The following is a 20,276-nucleotide window of genomic DNA, read 5'->3' as shown; positions in this document are numbered from 1 at the left end:
AGAGGCACATGTTCTCACAGAGTCCCCAGTGCCAATCACTACCATGTCTCACCTTGTCGCCTGTCCCTGGCATGGCAGCAATCCCTCTTCCTTGTCCCTGTCCCTAGCATGGCAGCAATCCCTCTTCCTTGTCCCTGTCCCTGTCCCTGTCATGGCAGCAATCCCTTATCCTTGTCCCTGTCCCTGTCCCTAGCATGGCAGCAATCCCTCTCCCTTGTCCTTGTCCCTGTCCCTGGCATGGCAGCAATCCCTCTTCCTTGTCCCTGTCCCTGTCCCTAGCATGGCAGCAATCCCTCTTCCTTGTCCCCACCCTTGTCCTCTACCAATCCCTCTCCCTTGTCCCCGCCCTTGTCCTCTACCAATCCCTCTCCCTTGTCCCCGCCCTTGTCCTCTACCAATCCCTCTTCCTTGTCCCTTCCCTTGTCTTTAACCAATCCCTCTCCTTGTCCCCTCCCTTGTCCTCTACCAATCCCTCTTCCTTGTCCCCTCCCTTGTCCTCTACCAATCCCTCTCCTTGTCCCCTCCCTTGTCCTCTACCAATCCCTCTTCCTTGTCCCCTCCCTTGTCCTCTACCAATCCCTCTTCCTTGTCCCCTCCCTTGTCCTCTACCAATCCCTCTTCCTTGTCCCCTCCCTTGTCCTCTACCAATCCCTCTTCCTTGTCCCCTCCCTTGTCCTCTACCAATCCCTCTTCCTTGTCCCCTCCATTGTCCTCTACCAATCCCTCTTCCTTGTCCCCTCCCTTGTCCTCTACCAATCCCTCTTCCTTGTCCCCTCTCTTGTCTTCTACCAATCCCTCTTCCTTGAAGCTACAAGTGGTGCTAACATCATAAGGTGCTGGCAGCTGGTATAAATGAGTACCAGTGTAGTCAGCATTTTGTCGTGTCACCTTGGTGACAGCCTGCTTATGTCACCTGACACATGGCATTGTTGTTTTTTTACTTCTCAGAACGCCAACATGTTTGACCCAGAAGTGGTCCTGAACCAGCTGAGGTATTCTGGGATGTTGGAGACCGTGAAGATCCGCAGGGCTGGGTTCCCTGTCCGCAGGACCTTTACAGACTTCTACAGCAGGTCAGCCTACAGACAGTAATAACTAGAAGATACAGAAAACATACAGCATCTTGGGCCTACACACTGACACTACAGCATCTTGGGCCTACACACTGACACTACAGTATCTTGGGCCTGCACACTGACACTACAGTATCTTGGGCCTACACACTGACACTACAGTATCTTGGGCCTACACACTGACACTACAGTATCTTGGGCCTACACACTGACACTACAGTATCTTGGGCCTACACACTGACACTACAGTATCTTGGGCCTACACACTGACACTACAGTATCTTGGGCCTACACACTGACACTACAGTATCTTGGGCCTACACACTGACACTACAGTATCTTGGGCCTACACACTGACACTACAGTATCTTGGGCCTACACACTGACACTACAGTATCTTGGGCCTACACACTGACACTACAGTATCTTGGGCCTACACACTGACACTGTACCATACTGTCTTCTGGGTGTAAAATAACATATGTATTACTATCAATAGACTGTAAAACTATTAGCTCTTACAAAGCGGCTCTTACAAAGTTTATTGGTCGGATCCACAGATTTGAATATGTTATCGCGCGTGCAGTGGAATGCTTATGTTTCTAGCTCCAACAGTGCAGTAATAAACAATAACATAACACACATCATTCAAAAACTTTAAAACATATCTGAAATATTAGAGCGAGTTCGGTATATAAATATATCTAAATGTTATGTATCGCCCCCACAATAGAATGGCTGTTACGATTTCCGCCGAAGTCGGGCCCTCTCCTTGTTCGGCGGTCGACGTCACCGATCTTCTAGCCATCGCTGATCCATTTTCCATTGGTTTTGTCTCGTCTTTCTTCACACCTGGTTCCAATCCCATCAATGACATGTTGTGTATTTAACCTGTTGCGACGACCAAACCCGGATCCGGGATTCTATTTATAGCTAAGCTCATTACCATAACGCAACGTTAACTATTCATGAAAATCGCAAATAAAATGAAATAAATATGCTATCTCTCAAGCTTAGCCTTTTGTTAACAACACTGTCATCTCAGATTTTCAAAATATGCTTTTCAACCATAGGAAAACAATCATTTGTGTAACAGTAGCTAGCTAGCGTAGCATTTAGCATTAGCGTTAGTGTTAGCATTTAGCAGGCAACTATCACAAAAACAAGTAAAGCCTTCAAATAAAATAACTTACCTTTGAAGAACTTCTGATGTTTTCAATGAGACTCTCAGTTAGATAGCAGATGCTCAGTTTTTCCAAAAAGATTCTTTGTGTATTAGAAATAGCTCCGTTTTGTACATCACATTTGGCTACCAAAAAAAAAAAAACGAAAATTCAGCCCTCAAAACGCGAACTTTTTTCCAAATTAACTCCATAATATCGACTGAAACATGGCAAACGTGGTTTAGAATCAATCCTCAAGGTGTTTTTCCACATATCTCTTCGATGATATATCCTTCGTGGAAGCCTGGTTTCTCCTTGCTCTCAAATGGAAAAATAATTGGACCTGGCTTTGCGCTCCAATTTCGACGCAGGGACACCAGGCGGACACTTGGAAAATGTAGTCTCTTATGGTCAATCTTCCAATGATATGCCTACAAATACGTCACAATGCTGCAAACACCTTGGGGAAACGACAGAAAGTGTAGGCTCATTCCTTGCGCAATCACAGCCATATAAGGAGACAATGGAAAACAGAGCTTCAGAGATTCTGCTCATTTCCTGGTTGACGTATCATCTTGGTTTCGCCTGTAGAATGAGTTCTGGGGCACTTACAGACAATATCTTTGCAGATTCTGAAACTTCAGAGTGTTTTGTTTCCAAAACGGTCAATAATATGCATAGTCGAGCATCTTTTCGTGACAAAATATTGCGCTTAAAACGGGAACGTTTTTTATCCAAAAATGAAATAGCGCCCCTAGAGATCCAAGAGGTTAACCCTCTGTTTCCCCTCGTGTCCTTGTGGGTGATTGGATGTGATGTGTAGTTATGTTCTGGTAGTTCTAATTCTAGTTAGTGTTGTTCTGCGACCGGTTTTGTACCCACTTTATGATATTGTATATTTTGGTTTTGGAGTATTTGTGAGCACTTATTAGTATTTTCTGCGCTCAAATTCTAGAAGCAATGATTAAAACGAGACTATGGTGTACATAAAGTGACCATTGGACTTAACAACGGTCTGATTGACTAAATTTGTAGGTGCAACAGTGTTTATTAAATGTATAATTTATCACTCTCAAATGCTAATTTCTGTCCGTTAAGATCCAACGACGTGCTGCTTTTCAGACGAATCTCAGAGCTCTAATACTGGACCAAATCACTTGGGTTGTGCAGCAACAGCAACAGCGCTAGTAACTAGCTAACACCAGTCAGATGAGAGGCAAGCTACAAGCAAAGGAAGCTAGCTATATATTTTGCCGTGGAAGGTCTTTCACATGGCTGAAGTCATCTGTGTAAACTGTTGGCCTTGATACTTGCATGTAATCTAAATGACAATAGCAGCCAAGGACGTTCACTATCTCATTTGTGCTTATTTGTTTGTGCTCTGCTAGTAACAAGGCTGTAACATTAGCTGTATGGAGCACCGACTCAATGTTGACAATATCGCCCATATTCTTCCACAAAGCACAGCTAGCTAGCTAGCTTAGTAAAGTTCATAGTCGACACCAAACTTTGGGATACTGCCTCGCTGATAAAGTATCATACATGCAATGGGCTTTGCTCATCTAACATTAATGTTAGCAAACGTTACTCCGTACGCTAGTCAATCTGGCTTGTTTAGCAACGTTACAGTAGCTAGATAACGTTACTCCATACGCTAGTCAATCTGGCTTGTTTAGCAACGTTACAGTAGCTAGATAACGTTACTCCATACGCTAGTCAATCTGGCTTGTTTAGCAACATTACAGTAGCTAGATAACATTACTCCATACGCTAGTCAATCTGGCTTGTTTTGCAACGTTACAGTAGCTAGATAACATTACTCCGTACGCTAGTCAATCTGGCTTGCTTAGCAACTTTACAGCCTTATCCATTGATTATCGGCTCCCTCCTCTTTCAATGACATTGTCTATTTGTCATTAGAATCAAAATGTGTGCTGACTGATCAAATCACATTTTATTGGTCACGTAGACATATTTAACAGATGTTATTGGTCCATATTTAACAGATGTTATTGGTCCATACACATATTTAACATATTTTATTGGTCACATACACATGGTTAGCAGATGTTATTGGTCCATACACATATTTAGCAGATGTTATTGGTCACATACACATGGTTAGCAGATGTTATTGGTCCATACACATATTTAGCAGATTTTATTGGTCACATACACATGGTTAGCAGATGTTATTGGTCACATACACATGGTTAGCAGATGTTATTGGTCACATACACATGGTTAGCAGATGTTATTGGTCACATACACATGGTTAGCAGATGTTATTGGTCACATACACATGGTTAGCAGATTTGATTGGTCACATACACATGGTTAGCAGATGCTATTGGTCACATACACATGGTTAGCAGATTTTATTGGTCACATACACATGGTTAGCAGATGTTAATGGTCACATGGTTAGCAGATGTTATTGGTCACATACACATGGTTAGCAGATTGTATTGGTCACATACACATGGTTAGCAGATGTTATTGGTCACACACACATGGTTAGCAGATTTGATTGGTCACATACACATGGTTAGCAGATGTTATTGGTCACATACACATGGTTAGCAGATTTTATTGGTCACATACACATGGTTAGCAGATGTTAATGGTCACATGGTTAGCAGATGTTATTGGTCACATACACATGGTTAGCAGATGTTATTGGTCACATACACATGGTTAGCAGATGTTATTGGTCACATACACATGGTTAGCAGATGTTATTGGTCACATACACATGGTTAGCAGATGTTATTGGTCACATACACATGGTTAGCAGATTTGATTGGTCACATACACATGGTTAGCAGATGCTATTGGTCACATACACATGGTTAGCAGATTTTATTGGTCACATACACATGGTTAGCAGATGTTAATGGTCACATGGTTAGCAGATGTTATTGGTCACATACACATGGTTAGCAGATTTTATTGGTCACATACACATGGTTAGCAGATGTTAATGGTCACATGGTTAGCAGATGTTATTGGTCACATACACATGGTTAGCAGATGTTATTGGTCACATACACATGGTTAGCAGATGTTATTGGTCACAAACACATGGTTAGCAGATGTTATTGGTCACATACACATGGTTAGCAGATGTTATTGGTCACATACACATGGTTAGCAGATGTTAATGGTCACATGGTTAGCAGATGTTATTGGTCACATACACATGGTTAGCAGATGTTATTGGTCACATACACATGGTTAGCAGATGTTAATGGTCACATGGTTAGCAGATGTTATTGGTCACATACACATGGTTAGCAGATGTTATTGCAAGTGTAGCAAAATTATTGTGTTCCTAGCTCCAACAGTGCAGTAATATCTAACTAAATGCTTGTGTTCCTAGCTCCAACAGTACAGTAGTATCTAACTAAATTATTGTGTTCCTAGCTCCAACAGTGCAGTAGTATCTAACTAAATGCTTGTGTTCCTAGCTCCAACAGTGCAGTAGTATCTAACTAAATGCTTGTGTTCCTAGCTCCAACAGTGCAGTAGTATCTAACTAAATGCTTGTGTTCCTAGCTCCAACAGTGCAGTAGTATCTAACTAAATGCTTGTGTTTCTAGCTCCAACAGTGCAGTAGTATCTAACTAAATGCTTGTGTTCCTAGCTCCAACAGTGCAGTAGTATCTAACTAAATGCTTGTGTTCCTAGCTCCAACAGTGCAGTAGTATCTAACTAAATGCTTGTGTTCCTAGCTCCAACAGTGCAGTAGTATCTAACTAAATGCTTGTGTTCCTAGCTCCAACAGTGCAGTAGTATCTAACTAAATGCTTGTGTTCCTAGCTCCAACAGTGCAGTAATATCTAACAATTCACAACAATACACACAAATCTAAAAGTAAAGGATGGAATTAAGAAATATATAAATATTAGATTGAGCATGTCGGCGTGGCATGGCCTAAAATACCGTAGAGTAGAATACAGTATACACATATGAGATGAGTAAAGCAGTATGTTAACATTACTAAAGTAATACAGATACTTAACTAGTCTAAAGAAGGCCAGTTTAATTGCTTCTTTAATCAGAACAGCAGTTTTCAGATGTGCTAACATAATAATTGCAAAAGGGTTTTAGAATGATCAATTAGCCTTTTAAAATGATAAACTTGGATTAGCTAACACAACGTGCCATTGGAACACAGGAGTGATGGTTGCTGATAATGGGCCTCTGTACGCCTATGTAGATATTCCATTAAAAATCAGCCGTTTCCAGCTACAATAGTCATTTACAACATTAACAATGTCTAAACTGTATTTCGGATCAATTTGGTGTTATTTTAATGGACAAAAAATGTGCTTTTCTTTAAAAAACCAGGACATTTTTAAGTGACTCCAAACTTTTGAATGGTAGTGTATACGCTATCGTAGTTCGTCTATTTTATTTTCCATTGATTGTACGTTGGCTAATAGGACCGATGGTAAAGGGAGATTACCCGCTCGTTTCAGATCCTTACAAGGCACCCAGACCTTCGTCCCCGATATCTCCGTCTCTTTCTCCTGCGAATGACGGGGATGAGGGCCCTTATCGGGCATCTGAAGTAAAGCCTTTCCGTCCGGACTTGTTAAAGAAAAAGTCCAAGTGTGAAATTGCTGTTCTGATATCTAGAAGCTCTTTTCGGTCATAAGACACGGTGGCAGAAACATTATGTACAATAAGTTACAAAATAACGCAGAAAAACACACACAATTGGTTAGGGGATCGTTAAACAGCAGCCACCTCCTCCGGCGCCATAATCCACAGGATGAACCATGACTAGAATACAATATCTACGCATAAGTTACCTGTCATTTCCATTCTCAGAGCGTTAATAGAACCTGCCAGGAAAACATTCAAGGAACCAGAGTAGAACCCCTCAGAACCTCCCTGGAAAACATTCAAGGAACCAGAGTAGAACCCCTCAGAACCTCCCTGGAAAACATTCAAGGAACCAGAGTAGAACCCCTCAGAACCTCCCTGGAAAACATTCAAGGAACCAGAGTAGAACCCCTCAGAACCTCCCTGGAAAACATTCAAGGAACCAGAGTAGAACCCCTCAGAACCTCCCTGCAACTTATAAATAAACGTTCCCAGAACAGGCAACCTTTCACTTTCAGTTTTACCGGTCAGGAAACTTATGGCTCCATTCCCACAACCAATGTGAAACAAAAAATATACGTTCCCACAACTTCCGAGGAACCAAATATGCTAGCTGGGATGTGTGTGTGTTTGTTCTCTGGCCTGATCTGTGTCTGTGTTCTCTGTGCAGGTACATGATGAAAGACAACCGTCCGACAGATGACCCGAGAGGGAGGTGTACAGAGCTGCTGATGTCATACGACCCTGCCAAGAGAGACTGGCAGCTGGGGAAGACTAAGGTACGCTGGCCCTGACGACGCGTCACACACACCGTCACAGAGTGTACTCTGCTACCTGTAATGTGTGCGGCTCGGGCTGAGGGGGTTTCAGAATGATAGGTTACCGAGAAGGGAGAAGAACAAGAACCTCGGTCTGGGGGGTTACTGAGAAGGGAGAAGAACAAGAACCTCGGGCTGGGGGGGTTTCAGGGTGATAGGTTACCGAGAAGAGAGAAGAACAAGAACCTCGGTCTGGGGGGTTACTGAGAAGGGAGAAGAACAAGAACCTCGGGCTGGGGGGGTTTCAGGGTGATAGGTTACCAAGAAGGGAGAAGAACAAGAACCTCGGTCTGGGGGGTTACTGAGAAGGGAGAAGAACAAGAACCTCGGGCTGGGGGGTTACCGAGAAGGGAGAAGAACAAGAACCTCGGGCTGGGGGGTTACCGAGAAGGGAGAAGAACAAGAACCTCGGGCTGGGGGGGTTTTAGGGTGATAGGTTACCGAGAAGGAAGAAGAATAGGGACAGTTACACAAGCTTCAGTCTGACAACCCAGCTGGGACAGGGATACTATCACAGGATAATGTATCTCTGTCTGACAACCCAGCTGGGACAGGGACACTATCACAGGATAATGTCTCTCTGTCTGACAACCCAGCTGGGTCAGGGCCACTATCACAGGATAATGTCTCTCTGTCTGACAACCCAGCTGGGTCAGAGACACTATCACAGGATAATGTCTCTCTGCCTGACAACCCAGCTGGGTCAGAGACACTATCACAGGATAATGTCTCTCTTCCTGACAACCCAGCTGGGACATGGACACTATCACAGGATAATGTCTCTCTTCCTGACGACCCAGCTGGGACAGGGACACTATCACAGGATAATGTCTCTCTTCCTTAAGTCAAACTTTCCCCAGCAGCCATAAATACTGTGTTCCTGTGTCTGGGTCAGAGTTAGTCATGTACAGTAGTCAACAACAACGGGATATTCTCTGAGTTCAGTACGTATACATTGTATAGCTACAGGTCTGTTACAGGTACACGCTTTGGCCAGTTGCCTCTCACCCAGTTGTCTAGCCAGTCTTAGCTTCATGATACACTGCATTGTGGGACCTGTAGTATGTTTCAGAAGTTAGCTCCATGACAGGGAGGTATGGCTGCTGGCTTCATGATACACTGCATTGTGGGACCTGTAGTGTGATTCAGAAGTTAGCTCCATGACAGGGAGGTGTGGCTGCTGGCTTCATGATACTGTGTAGTGTGTGATTCCAAAACAGGAAACCAGCTGGGGTAAAGGCCAGGAGCTGAAAGCAGTCAGAAACAGTGTCTCTATATGTGGAGGATCTGACTGACTGGTGGTCTGTCTCTGAATGTGGAGGATCTGACTGACTGGTGGTCTGTCTCTATATGTGGAGGATCTGACTGACTGGTGGTCTGTCTCTATATGTGGAGGATCTGACTGACTGGTGGTCTGTCTCTATATGTGGAGGATCTGACTGACTGGTGGTCTGTCTCTATATGTGGAGGATCTGACTGACTGGTGGTCTGTCTCTATATGTGGAGGATCTGACTGACTGGTGGTCTCGTCTCTCTGTGTGGGTTTTAGTCCTAGTATGTGTGTCATAGAGGAAGAGGGATGAGGGATGTTGTCTGGGACCCTCAGAGTGATAAATCATCTCTAAGCTCACCTCTCTCAGGCGTTGCAGGGTGGTGTGATTAAAGTGTAGAAGGGTGGTGTGGTTAACCTGTTGCGACGACCAAACCCGGATCCGGGATTCTATTTATAGACCTAAGCTCATTACCATAACGCAACGTTAACTATTCATGAAAATCGCAAATGAAATGAAATAAATATGCTATCTCTCAAGCTTAGCCTTTTGTTAACAACACTGTCATCTCAGATTTTCAAAATATGCTTTTCAACCATAGGAAAACAATCATTTGTGTAACAGTAGCTAGCTAGCGTAGCATTTAGCGTTAGCATTAGCGTTAGCATTTAGCAGGCAACTATCACAAAAACAAGTAAAGCCTTCAAATAAAATAACTTACCTTTGAAGAACTTCTGATGTTTTCAATGAGGAGACTCTCAGTTAGATAGCAGATGCTCAGTTTTTCCAAAAATATTCTTTGTGTATTAGAAATAGCTCCGTTTTGTACATCACATTTGGCTACCAAAAAAAAAAAAAAAAAAAAAAAACGAAAATTCAGCCCTCAAAACGCGAACTTTTTTCCAAATTAACTCCATAATATTGACTGAAACATGGCAAACGTGGTTTAGAATCAATCCTCAAGGTGTTTTTCCACATATCTCTTCGATGATATATCCTTCGTGGAAGCCTGGTTTCTCCTTGCTCTCAAATGGAAAAATAATTGCACCTGGCTTTACGCTCCAATTTCGACGCAGGGACACCAGGCGGACACTTGGAAAATGTAGTCTCTTATGGTCAATCTTCCAATGATATGCCTACAAATACGTCACAATGCTGCAAACGCCTTGGGGAAACGACAGAAAGTGTAGGCTCATTCCTTGCGCAATCACAGCCATATAAGGAGACAATGGAAAACAGAGCTTCAGAGATTCTGCTCATTTCCTGGTTGACGTATCATCTTGGTTTCGCCTGTAGAATGAGTTCTGGGGCACTTACAGACAATATCTTTGCAGATTCTGAAACTTCAGAGTGTTTTCTTTCCAAAACGGTCAATAATATGCATAGTCAAGCATCTTTTCGTGACAAAATATTGCGCTTAAAACGGGAACGTTTTTTATCCAAAAATGAAATAGCGCCCCTAGAGATCCAAGAGGTTAAAGTGTAGAAGGGTCAGGGCGTGACAGTAGAGTGATGGTGTGACAGTAGAGTGGTGGTGATGTGATTAACGTGTAGAAGGGTCAGGGCGTGACAGTAGAGTGGTGGTGTGTGATTAAAGTGTAGAAGGGTCAGGGCGTGACAGTAGAGTGGTGGTGTGTGATTAACGTGTAGAAGGGTGGTGTGATTAAAGTGTAGAAGGGTCAGGGTGTGACTGTAGAGTGGTGGTGTGACAGTAGAGTGGTGGTGATGTGATTAACGTGTAGAAGGGTCAGGGTGTGACAGTAGAGTGGTGGTGTGACAATAGAGTGGTGGTGATGTGATTAACGTGTAGAAGGGTCAGGGTGTGACAGTAGAGTGGTGGTGTGTGATTAAAGTGTAGAAGGATCAGGGTGTGACAGTAGAGTGGTGGTGTGACAGTAGAGTGGTGGTGTGTGATTAACGTGTAGAAGGGTCAGGGTGTGACAGTAGAGTGGTGGTGTGACAGTAGAGTGGTGGTGTGTGATTAAAGTGTAGAAGGGTCAGTGTGTGACAGTAGAGTGGTGGTGTGACAGTAGAGTGGTGGTATGTGATTAAAGTGTATAAGGGTCAGGGTGTGACAGTAGAGTGGTGGTGTGACAGTAGAGTGGTGGTGTGACAGTAAAGTAGTGGTGTGTGATTAAAGTGTAGAAGGGTCAGGGTGTGACAGTAGAGTGGTGGTGTGACAGTAGAGTGGTGGTATGTGATTAAAGTGTATAAGGGTCAGGGTGTGACAGTAGAGTGGTGGTGTGACAGTGGAGTGGTGGTGTGACAGTAGAGTGGTGGTGTGTGATTAAAGTGTAGAAGGGTCAGGGTGTGACAGTAGAGTGGTGGTGTGACAGTAGAGTGGTGGTATGTGATTAAAGTGTAGAAGGGTCAGGGTGTGACAGTAGAGTGGTGGTGTGACAGTAGAGTGGTGGTGTGACAGTAGAGTGGTGGTGTGTGATTAACGTGTAGAAGGGTGGTGGTGTGACAGTAGAGTGGTGGTGTGACAGTAGAGTGGTGGTGTGACAGTAGAGTGGTGGTGTGTGATTAACGTGTAGAAGGGTCAGGGTGTGACAGTAGAGTGGTGGTGTGACAGTAGAGTGGTGGTGTGTGATTAATGTGTAGAAGGGTCAGGGTGTGACAGTAGAGTAGTGGTGTGTGATTAACGTGTAGAAGGGTCAGGGTGTGACAGTAGAGTGGTGGTGTGACAGTAGAGTGGTGGTATGTGATTAATGTGTAGAAGGGTCAGGGTGTGACAGTAGAGTGGTGGTGTGTGATTAACATGTAGAAGGGTCAGGGTGTGACAGTAGAGTGGTGGTGTGACAGTAGAGTGGTGGTATGTGATTAACGTGTAGAAGGGTCAGGGTGTGACAGTAGAGTGGTGGTGTGACAGTAGAGTGGTGGTGTGTGATTAACATGTAGAAGGGTCAGGGTGTGACAGTAGGGTGGTGGTGTGACAGTAGAGTGGTGGTGTGACAGTAGAGTGGTGGTATGTGATTAACGTGTAGAAGGGTGGTGGTGTGACAGTAGAGTGGTGGTATGTGATTAACGTGTAGAAGGGTGGTGGTGTGACAGTAGAGTGGTGGTGTGACAGTAGAGTGGTGGTATGTGATTAACGTGTAGAAGGGTGGTGGTGTGACAGTAGAGTGGTGGTATGTGATTAACGTGTAGAAGGGTGGTGGTGTGACAGTAGAGTGGTGGTGTGTGATTAACGTGTAGAAGGGTCAGGGTGTGACAGTAGAGTGGTGGTGTGTGATTAAAGTGTAGAAGGGTCAGGGTGTGACAGTAGAGTGGTGGTGTGACAGTAGAGTGGTGGTGTGACAGTAGAGTGGTGGTGTGTGATTAACGTGTAGAAGGGTGGTGGTGTGACAGTAGAGTGGTGGTGTGACAGTAGAGTGGTGGTGTTAGATTAAAGTGTAGTAGGGTGGTGGTGTGACAGTAGAGTGGTGGTGTGACAGTAGAGTGGTGGTGTGTGATTAAAGTGTAGAAGGGTCAGGGTGTGACAGTAGAGTGGTGGTGTGGTTAAAGTGTAGAAGGGTCAGGGTGTGACAGTAGAGTGGTGGTGTGACAGTAGAGTGGTGGTGTGTGATTAACGTGTAGAAGGGTCAGGGCGTGACAGTAGAGTGGTGGTGTGACAGTAGAGTGGTGGTGTGACAGTAGAGTGGTGGTGTGTGATTAACGTGTAGAAGGGTCAGGGTGTGACAGTAGAGTGGTGGTGTGTGATTAAAGTGTAGTTGGGTGGTGGTGTGTGATTAACGTGTAGAAGGGTCAGGGTGTGACAGTAGAGTGGTGGTGTGACAGTAGAGTGGTGGTATGTGATTAAAGTGTAGAAGGGTCAGGGTGTGACAGTAGAGTGGTGGTGTGACAGTAGAGTGGTGGTATGTGATTAAAGTGTAGAAGGGTCAGGGTGTGACAGTAGAGTGGTGGTGTGTGATTAACGTGTAGAAGGGTCAGGGTGTGACAGTAGAGTGGTGGTGTGACAGTAGAGTGGTGGTATGTGATTAACGTGTAGAAGGGTCAGGGTGTGACAGTAGAGTGGTGGTGTGTGATTAACATGTAGAAGGGTCAGGGCGTGACAGTAGAGTGGTGGTGTGACAGTAGAGTGGTGGTGTGACAGTAGAGTGGTGGTGTGTGATTAACGTGTAGAAGGGTGGTGGTGTGACAGTAGAGTGGTGGTGTGACAGTAGAGTGGTGGTGTGACAGTAGAGTGGTGGTATGTGATTAACGTGTAGAAGGGTGGTGGTGTGACAGTAGAGTGGTGGTATGTGATTAACGTGTAGAAGGGTGGTGGTGTGACAGTAGAGTGGTGGTGTGACAGTAGAGTGGTGGTATGTGATTAACGTGTAGAAGGGTGGTGGTGTGACAGTAGAGTGGTGGTGTGACAGTAGAGTGGTGGTGTGTGATTAACGTGTAGAAGGGTCAGGGTGTGACAGTAGAGTGGTGGTGTGACAGTAGAGTGGTGGTATGTGATTAACGTGTAGAAGGGTCAGGGTGTGACAGTAGAGTGGTGGTGTGACAGTAGAGTGGTGGTATGTGATTAACGTGTAGAAGGGTCAGGGTGTGACAGTAGAGTGGTGGTGTGACAGTAGAGTGGTGGTGTGACAGTAGAGTGGTGGTGTGGTTAAAGTTTAGAAGGGTCAGGGTGTGACAGTAGAGTGGTGGTGTGGTTAAAGTGTAGAAGTGTCAGGGTGTGAGTGGTGGTGTGTGATTAACGTGTAGAAGGGTGGTGGTGTGACAGTAGAGTGGTGGTGTGACAGTAGAGTGGTGGTGTGACAGTAGAGTGGTGGTGTGACAGTAGAGTGGTGGTATGTGATTAACGTGTAGAAGGGTGGTGGTGTGACAGTAGAGTGGTGGTATGTGATTAACGTGTAGAAGGGTGGTGGTGTGACAGTAGAGTGGTGGTGTGACAGTAGAGTGGTGGTATGTGATTAACGTGTAGAAGGGTGGTGGTGTGACAGTAGAGTGGTGGTGTGACAGTAGAGTGGTGGTGTGTGATTAACGTGTAGAAGGGTCAGGGTGTGACAGTAGAGTGGTGGTGTGACAGTAGAGTGGTGGTATGTGATTAACGTGTAGAAGGGTCAGGGTGTGACAGTAGAGTGGTGGTGTGACAGTAGAGTGGTGGTATGTGATTAACGTGTAGAAGGGTCAGGGTGTGACAGTAGAGTGGTGGTGTGACAGTAGAGTGGTGGTGTGACAGTAGAGTGGTGGTGTGGTTAAAGTTTAGAAGGGTCAGGGTGTGACAGTAGAGTGGTGGTGTGGTTAAAGTGTAGAAGTGTCAGGGTGTGACAGTAGAGTGGTGGTGTGTGATTAACGTGTAGAAGGGTCAGGGTGTGACAGTAGAGTGGTGGTGTGACAGTAGAGTGGTGGTGTGTGATTAAAGTGTAGAAGGGTCAGGGTGTGACAGTAGAGTGGTGGTGTGTGATTAACGTCTAGAAGGGTGGTGGTGTGACAGTAGAGTGGTGGTGTGACAGTAGAGTGGTGGTGTGTGATTAAAGTGTAGAAGGGTCAGGGTGTGACAGTAGAGTGGTGGTGTGACAGTAGAGTGGTGGTGTGTGATTAACGTCTAGAAGGGTGGTGGTGTGACAGTAGAGTGGTGGTGTGACAGTAGAGTGGTGGTGTGTGATTAAAGTGTAGAAGGGTCAGGGTGTGACAGTAGAGTGGTGGTGTGACAGTAGAGTGGTGGTGTGTGATTAAAGTGTAGAAGGGTCAGGGTGTGACAGTAGAGTGGTGGTGTGACAGTAGAGTGGTGGTGTGACAGTAGAGTGGTGGTGTGTGATTAACGTGTAGTAGGGTCAGGGTGTGACAGTAGAGTGGTGGTGTGACAGTAGAGTGTTGGTGTGGTTAAAGTGTAGAAGGGTCAGGGCGTGACAGTAGAGTGGTGGTGTGTGATTAACGTGTAGAAGGGTGGTGTGATTAAAGTGTAGAAGGGTCAGGGTGTGACAGTAGAGTGGTGGTGTGACAGTAGAGTGGTGGTGTGGTTAAAGTGTAGAAAGGTGGTGTGATTAAAGTGTAGAAGGGTCAGGGTGTGACAGTAGAGTGGTGGTGTGACAGTAGAGTGGTGGTGTGGTTAAAGTGTAGAAGTGTCAGGGCGTGACAGTAGAGTGTTGGTGTGACAGTAGAGTGGTGGTGTGTGATTAACGTGTATAAGGGTCAGGGTGTGACAGTAGAGTGGTGGTGTGACAGTAGAGTGGTGGTGTGGTTAAAGTGTAGAAGGGTCAGGGTGTGACAGTAGAGTGGTATGTGATTAAAGTGTAGTAGGGTCAGGGTGTGACAGTAGAGTGGTGGTATGTGATTAACGTGTAGAAGGGTCAGGGTGTGACAGTAGAGTGGTGGTGTGACAGTAGAGTGGTGGTGTGTGATTAACGTGTAGAAGGGTCAGGGTGTGACAGTAGAGTGGTGGTGTGACAGTAGAGTGGTGGTATGTGATTAAAGTTTAGAAGGGTCAGGGTGTGACAGTAGAGCGGTGGTGTGACAGTAGAGTGGTGGTGTGTGATTAAAGTGTAGAAGGGTCAGGGTGTGACAGTAGAGTGGTGGTGTGTGATTAACGTGTAGAAGGGTCAGGGTGTGACAGTAGAGTGGTGGTGTGGTTAAAGTGTAGAAGGGTCAGGGTGTGACAGTAGAGTGGTGGTGTGTGATTAACGTGTAGAAGGGTCAGGGTGTGACAGTAGAGTGGTGGTGTGACAGTAGAGTGGTGGTGTGTGATTAAAGTGTAGAAGGGTCAGGGTGTGACAGTAGAGTGCTGGTGTGACAGTAGAGTGGTGGTATGTGATTAAAGTGTAGAAGGGTCAGGGTGTGACAGTAGAGTGGTGGTGTGACAGTAGAGTGGTGGTGTGTGATTAAAGTGTAGAAGGGTCAGGGTGTGACAGTAGAGTGGTGGTGTGACAGTAGAGTGGTGGTGTGTGATTAACGTGTAGAAGGGTCAGGGTGTGACAGTAGAGTGGTGGTGTGACAGTAGAGTGGTGGTATGTGATTAACGTGTAGAAGGGTCAGGGTGTGACAGTAGAGTGGTGGTGTGACAGTAGAGTGGTGGTGTGTGATTAACGTGTAGAAGGGTCAGGGTGTGACAGTAGAGTGGTGGTGTGGTTAAAGTGTAGAAGGGTCAGGGTGTGACAGTAGAGTGGTGGTGTGGTTAAAGTGTAGAAGGGTCAGGGTGTGACAGTAGAGTGGTGGTGTGTGATTAAAGTGTAGAAGGGTCAGGGTGTGACAGTAGAGTGGTGGTGTGACAGTAGAGTGGTGGTGTGACAGTAGAGTGGTGGTGTGTGATTAAAGTGTAGAAGGGTCAGGGTGTGACAGTAGAGTGGTGGTGTGTGATTAACGTCTAGAAGGGTGGTGGTGTGACAGTAGAGTGGTGGTGTGTGATTAAAGTGTAGAAGGGTCAGGGTGTGACAGTAGAGTGGTGGTGTGACAGTAGAGTGGTGGTGTGTGATTAACGTGTAGTAGGGTCAGGGTGTGACAGTAGAGTGGTGGTGTGACAGTAGAGTGGTGGTGTGGTTAAAGTGTAGAAGGGTCAGGGCGTGACAGTAGAGTGGTGGTGTGTGATTAACGTGTAGAAGGGTCAGGGTGTGACAGTAGAGTGGTGGTGTGACAGTAGAGTGGTGGTGTGTGATTAAAGTGTAGAAGGGTCAGGGTGTGACAGTAGAGTGGTGGTATGTGATTAAAGTGTAGAAGGGTCAGGGTGTGACAGTAGAGTGGTGGTGTGACAGTAGAGTAGTGGTGTGTGATTAAAGTGTAGAAGGGTCAGGGTGTGACAGTAGAGTGGTGGTGTGGTTAAAGTGTAGAAGGGTGGTGGTGTGACAGTAGAGTGGTGGTGTGACAGTAGAGTGGTGGTGTGTGATTAACGTGTAGAAGGGTGGTGGTGTGACAGTAGAGTGGTGGTGTGTGATTAAAGTGTAGAAGGGTGGTGGTGTGACAGTAGAGTGGTGGTGTGACAGTAGAGTGGTGGTGTGACAGTAAAGTGGTGGTGATGTGATTAAAGTGTAGAATGGTGGTGGTGTGGTTCAAGTGTAGAATGGTGGTGTGGTTAAAGTGTAGAAGGGTGGTGTGGTTAAAGTGTAGAATGGTGGTGGTGTGGTTAAAGTGTAGAATGGTGGTGGTGTGGTTAAAGTGTAGAAGGGTGGTGTGGTTAAAGTGTAGAATGGTGGTGGTGTGGTTAAAGTGTAGAAGGGTGGTGTGGTTAAAGTGTAGAATGGTGGTGGTGTGGTTAAAGTGTAGAATGGTGGTGGTGTGGTTAAAGTGTAGAAGGGTGGTGTGGTTAAAGTGTAGAATGGTGGTGGTGTGGTTAAAGTGTAGAATGGTGGTGGTGTGGTTAAAGTGTAGAAGGGTGGTGTGGTTAAAGTGTAGAATGGTGGTGGTGTGGTTAAAGTGTAGAAGGGTGGTGTGGTTAAAGTGTAGAATGGTGGTGGTGTGGTTAAAGTGTAGAAGGGTCAGGGTGTGACAGTAGAGTGGTGGTGTGACAGTAGAGTGGTGGTGTGTGATTAACGTGTAGTAGGGTCAGGGTGTGACAGTAGAGTGGTGGTGTGACAGTAGAGTGGTGGTGTGGTTAAAGTGTAGAAGGGTCAGGGCGTGACAGTAGAGTGGTGGTGTGTGATTAACGTGTAGAAGGGTCAGGGTGTGACAGTAGAGTGGTGGTGTGACAGTAGAGTGGTGGTGTGTGATTAAAGTGTAGAAGGGTCAGGGTGTGACAGTAGAGTGGTGGTATGTGATTAAAGTGTAGAAGGGTCAGGGTGTGACAGTAGAGTGGTGGTGTGACAGTAGAGTGGTGGTGTGTGATTAAAGTGTAGAAGGGTCAGGGTGTGACAGTAGAGTGGTGGTGTGGTTAAAGTGTAGAAGGGTGGTGGTGTGACAGTAGAGTGGTGGTGTGACAGTAGAGTGGTGGTGTGTGATTAACGTGTAGAAGGGTGGTGGTGTGACAGTAGAGTGGTGGTGTGTGATTAAAGTGTAGAAGGGTGGTGGTGTGACAGTAGAGTGGTGGTGTGACAGTAGAGTGGTGGTGTGACAGTAAAGTGGTGGTGATGTGATTAAAGTGTAGAATGGTGGTGGTGTGGTTCAAGTGTAGAATGGTGGTGTGGTTAAAGTGTAGAAGGGTGGTGTGGTTAAAGTGTAGAATGGTGGTGGTGTGGTTAAAGTGTAGAATGGTGGTGGTGTGGTTAAAGTGTAGAAGGGTGGTGTGGTTAAAGTGTAGAATGGTGGTGGTGTGGTTAAAGTGTAGAAGGGTGGTGTGGTTAAAGTGTAGAATGGTGGTGGTGTGGTTAAAGTGTAGAATGGTGGTGGTGTGGTTAAAGTGTAGAAGGGTGGTGTGGTTAAAGTGTAGAATGGTGGTGGTGTGGTTAAAGTGTAGAATGGTGGTGGTGTGGTTAAAATGTAGAAGGGTGGTGTGGTTAAAGTGTAGAATGGTGGTGGTGTGGTTAAAGTGTAGAAGGGTGGTGTGGTTAAAGTGTAGAATGGTGGTGGTGTGGTTAAAGTGTAGAAGGGTGGTGTGTTCCTTTTGAGTTGATGTTATTTTGACAGTGCAGTTAACAGTAGATCAATTATGTTAAAACACATCTCTCTCTGAACTGCTCTGTTCACACTATTCTACTGTATCTTAGTCTATACATTACTCATCTCATATGTATATACTGTATTCTATACTATTCTACTGTATCTTAGTCTATACATTACTCATCTCATATGCATATACTGTATTCTATACTATTCTACTGTATCTTAGTCTATACATTACTCATCTCATATGTATATACTGTATTCTACTGTATCTTAGTCTATATATTACTCATCTCATATGTATATACTGTATTCTATACTATTCTACTGTATCTTAGTCTATACATTACTCATCTCATATGTATATATTGTATTCTATCCTATTCTACTGTATCTTAGTCTATGCATTACTCATCTCATATGTATATACTGTATTCTATACTATACTATTCTACTGTATCTTAGTCTATACATTACTCATCTCATATGTATATACTGTATTCTATACTATTTTACTGTATCTTATTCTATACATTACTCATCTCATATGTATATACTGTATTCTACTGTATCTTAGTCTATGCATTACTCATCTCATATGTATAAACTGTATTCTATCCTATTCTACTGTATCTTAGTCTATACATTACTCATCTCATATGCATATACTGTATTCTATCCTATTCTACTGTATCTTAGTCTATACATTACTCATCTCATATGCATATACTGTATTCTATACTATTCTACTGTATCTTAGTCTATACATTACTCATCTCATATGTATATATTGTATTCTATCCTATTCTACTGTATCTTAGTCTATGCATTACTCATCTCATATGTATATACTGTATTCTATACTATACTATTCTACTGTATCTTAGTCTATACATTACTCATCTCATATGTATATACTGTATTCTATACTATTTTACTGTATCTTAGTCTATACATTACTCATCTCATATGTATATACTGTATTCTACTGTATCTTAGTCTATACATTACTCATCTCATATGTATATACTGTATTCTATACTATTTTACTTAGTCTATGCTACTCATATTATTACTACACATAAAGCATCATTCAAAAACAGCAAATACGGTTAAATACCACCACACTGTCAAAAAGGTGACCTCTCTCTGTCTAGCAGTGCCCTCCCCTCTATGTCTCTCCCTCCCCCTCCCCTCCAGTCTCCCTGCCTCTTTCTGCCTAGCAGTGCCCTCCCCTCTATGTGTCTCTCCCTCCCCCTCCCCTCCAGTCTCCCTGCCTCTCTCTACCTAGCAGTGCCCTCCCCTCTGTGTCTCTCCCTGCCTCTCTCTGCCTAGCAGTGCCCTCCCCTCTATGTGTCTCTCCCTCCCCCTCCCCTGTTCTCCCTGCCTCTCTCTGCCTAGCAGTGCCCTCCCCTCTATGTGTCTCTCCCTCCCCCTCCCCTCCAGTCTCCCTGCCTCTCTCTGCCTAGCAGTGCCCTCCCCTCTATGTGTCTCTCCCTGCCTCTCTCTGCCTAGCAGTGCCCTCCCCTCGATGTGTCTGGCCCTCCCCCTCCCCTCTGTGTCTTTCCCTGCCTCTCTCTGCCTAGCAGTGCCCTCCCCTCTATGTGTCTCTATCCCTGCCTCTCTCTGCCTAACAGTGCCCTCCCCTCTACGTGTCTCTGTCCCTGCCTCTCTCTGCCTAGCAGTGCCCTCCCCTCTATGTGTCTCTCCCTACCCCACCCCTCCCCTCTTCTCCCTGCCTCTCTCTGCCTAGCAGTGCCCTCCCCTCTATGTGTCTCTCCCTGCCTCTCTCTGCCTAGCAGTGCCCTCCCCTCTGTGTCTCTCTCTGCCTAGCAGTGCCCTCCCCTCTGTGTCTCTCTCTGCCTCGCAGTGCCC

General features: G+C 45.2%; 1 protein-coding gene across 1 annotated transcript in view; it reads left to right on the top strand.

Annotated features, from left to right (window-relative positions):
• LOC139405547 (unconventional myosin-X-like) overlaps positions 1 to 20,276 on the top strand; it is a 252,096-nt gene that overhangs the window by 177,004 nt on the left and 54,816 nt on the right. Inside the window, exons 19-20 of the mRNA XM_071147963.1 lie at positions 949 to 1,073; positions 7,521 to 7,629. Coding sequence (XP_071004064.1) covers positions 949 to 1,073; positions 7,521 to 7,629 — 234 coding nt within the window. The remainder of the gene's footprint in view (positions 1 to 948; positions 1,074 to 7,520; positions 7,630 to 20,276) is intronic.

Source organism: Oncorhynchus clarkii, chromosome 3, assembly GCF_045791955.1.
Source record: "Oncorhynchus clarkii lewisi isolate Uvic-CL-2024 chromosome 3, UVic_Ocla_1.0, whole genome shotgun sequence".
Classification (NCBI taxonomy): Eukaryota; Metazoa; Chordata; class Actinopteri; order Salmoniformes; family Salmonidae; genus Oncorhynchus; species Oncorhynchus clarkii.
The sequence above is the reverse complement of the archived record's forward strand: the minus strand, read 5'-3'. Positions and strand labels throughout refer to the sequence as shown.